Source organism: Macadamia integrifolia, chromosome 12 (assembly GCF_013358625.1).
Source record: "Macadamia integrifolia cultivar HAES 741 chromosome 12, SCU_Mint_v3, whole genome shotgun sequence".
Lineage (NCBI taxonomy): Eukaryota > Viridiplantae > Streptophyta > Magnoliopsida > Proteales > Proteaceae > Macadamia > Macadamia integrifolia.
Window position 1 is genome coordinate 7,967,316 of NC_056568.1, and position 6,711 is coordinate 7,974,026.

General features: G+C 38.4%; 1 protein-coding gene across 1 annotated transcript; it reads left to right on the forward strand.

Moving 5' to 3' along the window:
* The first annotated feature begins 157 nt into the window (after positions 1-157).
* Positions 158-2,970, forward strand: LOC122057794 (40S ribosomal protein S8-like). Its single transcript, XM_042620066.1, has 5 exons — positions 158-309; positions 432-504; positions 1,488-1,818; positions 2,433-2,602; positions 2,700-2,970. Exons 1-5 carry the CDS (start codon positions 306-308, stop codon positions 2,776-2,778), a joined length of 657 nt encoding a protein of 218 aa, XP_042476000.1. The 5' UTR covers positions 158-305; the 3' UTR covers positions 2,779-2,970.
* Positions 2,971-6,711: the final 3,741 nt, after the last annotated feature.

Genomic DNA, 6,711 nt, shown 5'->3' on the forward strand with positions numbered 1-6,711 from the left:
AAAAAAAAAAAAAAAAGGGGATTGGAATTTTTTGTAACGTAGGGCTCACACATTAAACTAGGATTTATCACGGTATAGGTTGTTAGACTAGCAGCCATTGGATGCACTACTGCCCAGAGATAACCGGATGCATCGAACGGTTCAATTCTAAGGAAAACCGTGGTTGCCGTCCTTTTCATTTGGGCTTTGTTGCTCGGGTTAGGGTTGTGGTTAGGGTTTTTATATCTGGAGGGGTATTATTACAAGGAAGCACAGAGAGAGAGAGAGAGAGTTCCTGTTCGTCGTCTCGCCGCCGCTCAGCAAAGATGGGTATGTAGCCTAACGCCCTTATTCGTATTCTGTATCTAAACCTTCCAAACTCTTTAATCTCTCAATTTTCCTGTCTCTGCAACTCTATCTGTTCTTCTTATGGCTTCGCATCGTTGTCTCAGGTATCTCTCGGGACTCCATGCACAAGAGGCGTGCCACTGGTGGCAAGAAGAAGGCATGGAGGAAGAAGAGAAAGTAAGCTTTCTTCTTTTCATATTTTACTTTCTTTTGTTTCTGTTATGCTTTGCGGGTCTATGGTTATGGAGAATAAACAGTTATCCATTATCATGTTACAATGGTGCTTTTGGCTCGTTCAAAATCTCGATCTGGGTTGTGTAATTTACAAATTACTTGGGGGAAGATTTTGTGTATTGTTTGTTGCGCCGCCGATCTGTTAGATTGAAAATAATTTACCTGAAGAACACATTGTCTTGGTTCACCCTTTTCCTGATTTGATTGATAATGTCTTCTTTTGTGATTCCTGATTTGTTGTTTGATCACTTTTCTGTTTATTAGTTTGATCTGAATAAAAGCTTCGAACTTTGAATGTTCGCCTTCTTTTTTTGGATTTCGTTAGCTCCATCTCTTGTGTTTGTTTCTTGTTTGGAAAATCTGAGCCTAAGCTTTGCTGCGTTTTAAATTGATTGCTTAATCTGGCAGATTTTTGTGAAAGCCATAGTTTTTTTGAAGCTGATAGCAAGCATCAATCTATATACCCTCCTGTTTCGTTTCTAATTGTACTTGTGGATACTGAATTTCTTTTTCAACTTAGTTAAGCCTGGGTGGCAAGTTGTAGGTAAAAGTAGGAAAATAGCTTGAACGTTCCTGTCTCGTTTCTAACTGTACTTGTGGATACTGATTTTCTTGAACTTTCAACTTAGTTAAGACCGGATGACAAGTTGTAAGCAGAAGTAGGAAAGTAGCTTGTAATTTGTGTGACAAACTATAGCTTGGGTTATAAGTTTGAAGTTAACATTCGGGAAGTAGGGCTATTTTCTTTTTTTTCTGTTAAATATATTGGGTTATCTCATGTTTTTCTGGTTAACGGAGATCGATATGTCTAGCTTACAGGTGGGAAGTTCAATCAATGACTTGAGATCAATAGTATCATTTCACTCAAAATATCTTATTGCTTATTGCCCTTTCTATATTTTTATTTTTTTCTTTGGTTTGTAAAGGTATGAACTTGGGCGCCAGCCAGCCAACACTAAACTTTCGAGCAACAAGACTGTCCGGAGAATCCGTGTTAGAGGAGGCAATGTGAAATGGAGGGCCCTCAGGTTGGATACAGGAAATTACTCATGGGGAAGTGAGGCTGTCACCCGGAAGACACGTATCCTTGATGTGGTCTACAATGCCTCTAACAATGAACTTGTCCGGACGCAGACCCTAGTAAAGAGTGCAATTATTCAGGTTGATGCCGCTCCATTTAAGCAATGGTATCTTCAGCACTATGGTGTTGATATCGGTAGGAAGAAGAAGGCATCTGCCAAGAAGGAAACAACTGAGGTACATTACCTAGTTTTAAAATGTTGGTAATGGGCTTCATTTTATGCTATATTTGATTTGTGTGGAAAATAATTGCTTAGAACATTGGTTTACTCTTTTTTTAGTTTATTGCTGCTTTTGTCAAAAATATCTTGTTTTATTGTCATGCATAGATGATGTTAAAGTAATGAGAATTTGGGACATTGGGTTACTGTCTTGCATGCAATACTTTATAGGTATAAGTGATGGTGTAACTAATATGGGGTCATGAGGTTGCTGAACAATAATGTATTCCATTCCACACATCTAGTCATCTCGAAGGTGATGAGACATAATTGATTTTGAAAGCAAATATGTGAAGAATATGAGATCTAGTAGAATGTTTAGAAATATATGAATGTCCTGAAATGCTCTTTCATGTTTCAATTTGCATTGGTTATTTTCCCTGCAGTGTTGGTTGACTCGAGGCTTGCTAGTGAATTACTTTCTTTAGAGAAAATCTAGTTCTGGAATTATGTATCATGCTTGTAGCAGGCAGCATATGTCGGTACAATGATATGCATGCTTGGCATATAGTTGTCACAGCGTCTAGGTGACCCAATCATGTTTTTTTTCCCTCTTGCTACCTGTTGCAGGAAGGAGAAGCTCCTGTAGAGGAAACAAAGAAGAGCAACCATGTTCAGAGGAAGCTAGAGAAGCGTCTTCAAGATCATAAACTTGACCACCATATTGAAGAGCAATTTGGCAGTGGGAGGTTGTTGGCTTGCATCGCTTCTCGCCCTGGGCAATGTGGTCGATGTGATGGGTGAGTAGAAACATATTGAGTTTTATGCTTTTATGCTTCTCCATCTTGGTCGGATTGGATTTATATCTTACTGCCCCTTGCAACTCTCATTCAACAGGTACATATTGGAAGGGAAGGAGCTGGAGTTCTATATGAAGAAGATCCAGAGGAAGAAAGGCAAGGGTGCTGCCGCTTAAGCAAATGGTTGTTGCAGGTGTTTCATTTCTACCCTCTTTTGGCATTAGTTTTCTCCTGTTATGTTTGTTCAAGGAGACTATATTTTTATGTTCAATGGAATGTACTGGTAAATCCAACTAGGCTTCTTTTGGAAATCCACTTTGAAAAATTTTGAAATGCATTTTAAGTTCCGAGAGGGAGTTTTACTTTCACCTAGACTAAATTTTTATGTTCAATGGAATGTACTGGTAAATCCAACTAGGCTTCTTTTGGATATCTTACTAAAATTCATCATTGTTTAGCTTATAGCCATACGTCCATCTTCATGATCTCAGTATCGTCACCTATCAATTTCTTCAGTAGATTATAGTTCACGGCATGGTCTACTCCAGAACCTATTCCTGTACATGAAGCAGGTAATTGAAGCCGCTTTAAATACTCCCCCCTCCCCCCTTCCCGCTCCCCCAGTGCTCACTGATATAATGAGGTTGTGAAGAAATGATCCCATTTTTTTTGGGTAAATGGTAGCGTCTCATTATTGTTATACAGGGTGATAAGGGTATTAATCTGTACTGAACCAAAACCGATGCCGATTCCTTATCAAATTGTCAATACTGAAGCTAATTGAATAAATTCAGTATGATATCAATATGAGATATCTGTACTGAGACATTATTCGATATGATATTAGTATGGGTGTGATTTAAAAAACATATCAAACTATATCGATATGTATCAAATACCAGTATCAATTATCAAACTGAACATGCGGCACGGTATCAGTATGAGGTTTCTCTATGTTCTATAAAGTACGGTGTTTTTATGAGGTAAGTATTGGGACTTGGATTTTTAGAAACGTCTTGGGCCATGTGCGATTGCTTTGGACTGTGTGTTTGAGCATGCATGGACACCTCAAAGAGGAATTCAGTCTTAAGTCTATGTACCAGGCCAATATCGTATCAATTATGGTACCCTATCGAATTGATACCCTTACAGGGTGAGCCCACATGTGAAGGAGAGTCTTGAGAGGATGTCATACACTGGCAAATTGCTACAGCCTTCTCCTTATTTGGTAGACCTTTTTGGTTTTAGAGTAGAGACCTAGTTACCTAAGATAATGGGGATTGTAATTTTTCATGGATTGTCACTCAATGGCGCAACTTTGCCGCTTTTATTTATTTATTTTTTTTAATGAGGATCGAATGGCGGAATTAAATGATATTTCTCTTCCAATTTCTGCCTCTTCTTCTCAAGTTGGATCCTAGATGTAGATATAGAAGAAATTTGACATGTAAAAAAAAAAAAAAAGGTAAAACCTATTTGGAGGGTGATTTATCAAACTAGGGTTTTCAATTTCAGGCTTGACTGGGCTTGACAGATTTATGGCCTAACTTGGATTGATGTGATTAATAAAAGTGTCAGGCTATAAATAGGTAGTTCACGATGTATAGACCCGACTTGGCTTGATGGGAGCCCAATTGGCCTGATACGTTTACAAACTTGACTCGACTTGATTTACTAGCCAGACCATTTATATGGTAGATTTTGATTTTGATTTTTTGGGTAGGATAAGCAATAAGGTATATATTTTTATCAAATTATTAATGATATTATATATGTATATTAAAATTTTCAAAATCTAAGACAATTAAAGCCCGTTTAAGACTATAATGGAGCATTAGCACACTTAAAGGCATGACTAAGGCCTGACTACGATCCGATTAGCTTGGTTATTAAAAGCCTAGTTAAAGTTCGGAACTCAACCAAGCTCGACCTAGCCTGCCTAATTCCTTAGACAGGCAGTTCACCATACAAGCCAAGATGATTGGTCGGGCCTAGCCAACTGATTGACACTCCTATATCAAACCAATGACTCGGATTGGCCACAAGAATCTTCTATGTGTTTTAAGTTCAAATGATTGTGATGTCTACTCTGGCCAAGTGGATATGTTGTGATTATTTTTTTTTTTTAAACGAAAAATGAAACAAATACTTTTAACTTCAATAACAAGTTATATCCACTGAAGTACATGTGTCATAGATCTTCCAATGATTCGGACTGGCCACACAGCATCTTCCATGTGGTTTAAGTTCAATTCGTTGTGTAGTCTATTCTGGCCAAGTGGACATTTTGGTGATACTTTCCTTTTTTTTTTAAGAGGAAGCAAATTCATCTGTCATAGATCTTAATTTTCCTAATTACATGTGTTAAAGATCTTACTTTTTCTACGCATAACAACGTAAGCTATTTTCTTAAATAAAAACACAAATTCATTAGATTACTTGAGAAAAAAATTAGCCAAAATACAATAAAATTTAATAGACCAAAAAAAAAAAAAAAAAAATTGGATTGAGTTCCATGGCCACAAACTACCGTAAATGTTCACAATCAAGCAATGCAAAACCAAGACCGGTTAGAGCCGCTTGGGGTGTTGGGTAGTTCAATACGAGCATTAAGGTCAGAAATCCTGTTCTTTGAACGAAACAGCTACTAGTAGTTGTAATAGTTACACTAGTCAATGATTGAACCGCTCTATATTTCAATCATGTCTCAACCTTCGTCCTTTGTTTGCTTCAGACTCTGGAGAAGACTTTTGGTATCTGAATCAATACTTTATCATGTCATCAAGTGAAAGACAAAATTTCCCCCTAAAGAATACCACAAGTCTTGCTTGAAACATCACCAACATTATTAGATACAAGGGTAAATTTGTTGGGTCCCGATTGATACTGAGAGGGGGGTGAATCAGTGTGTCAAATTTTTTTTCACTTTTCAACCGTACCCCTGATGTGACAATCACTATTTGTACTTCAATAGCACAGTCTATTGATGCTGCCTAGAGCTGCTATGTATACTACTGACCATCCTTACTGTTGCATGAAACTTACTCACATAACATGTATTGCTGCCCAGAGCTGTCTCATAAACCTCACACGGTAATCACTGTCACATACATACACAGTTGTGTGCACATCCACACTGCACCACTAAGTGGTCAGGTCTACCAGATGTACACACCCATTCTGCAGCCAAGCACTCCAATCCACAATACAAATACGAGCATATACATCCACAACACAAGAAATACGTGCTTCGGCCAGTTGCCTACATGCACGGAGTAATGCCCACTGTCGGGCTCAGCATTTACTCAATACTAATTATGACTGCACCCACAGTCAAGGGAACACATTCCCAGTTTCCACCAATGACATACAATGGCTAGGTCTTCACCCTAGTTTTCTCAGAATGATCTGAGAGGCCGCACCCACGGCAAATAGGTTTAGGTAGTTGTACCTACCAAGAAACACATAGCCCCTGTGTGCAACACCCATTGAACACAAATAAAATAAAGTTGGGCTTATAACAATGCCCTATAGTGAAGCACTCATACATGCAAATTTCCCCCAAATAGACTACAACTATCACTTAGGCATTTTATCAAACATCTTGCCTACAATGATTTATAATAATGGAAATTTGGCAAAAGTGAGGTTACTTTGGTAAGGAGTAACCGTCGGAGATGCAATAATGTCGATCTCCACTTGATGCGGACCACAACCACGTTGTCTCGGTGCCGTCAATGCTTCAACCTTGGTTGGCACTTGGGTTTCTTAAAGCAACTCACAAGAACCAAATTCTAGGTTCTTCTTCTTTCTTTTCTCCTTGTCTTTACTTTCATGGAGCAACAATGACATTCACATTCACATTCACACACACACAAAGAGAGGGAAAAACTTCTTCTCTATTTTCCTCTTCTTCTCTTCTCTTCTATTTTCTTTTTTTTTCTCTTGGAAACAACCAATAGAGCTTGCTACCTTGGTTTCCAACAGCTTCCTAAGCCTCTAATGGGGGCTATGGATGAAGTGCAAGAGGATGGAAGTCTTTCATTCAAACCCTTATCCTTCCACGAGCTTCAACTCGTTTTTCCGACCACCTCAGTAACCCCTCTAGC

Bases quoted from the DNA above. Each gene is read 5' to 3' on its own strand.
- LOC122057794 (XM_042620066.1), top strand. The intron at 1,819-2,432 runs GTACATTACCTA...TACCTGTTGCAG, and splicing joins CCAAGAAGGAAACAACTGAG to GAAGGAGAAGCTCCTGTAGA. The intron at 2,603-2,699 runs GTGAGTAGAAAC...CTCATTCAACAG, and splicing joins CAATGTGGTCGATGTGATGG to GTACATATTGGAAGGGAAGG.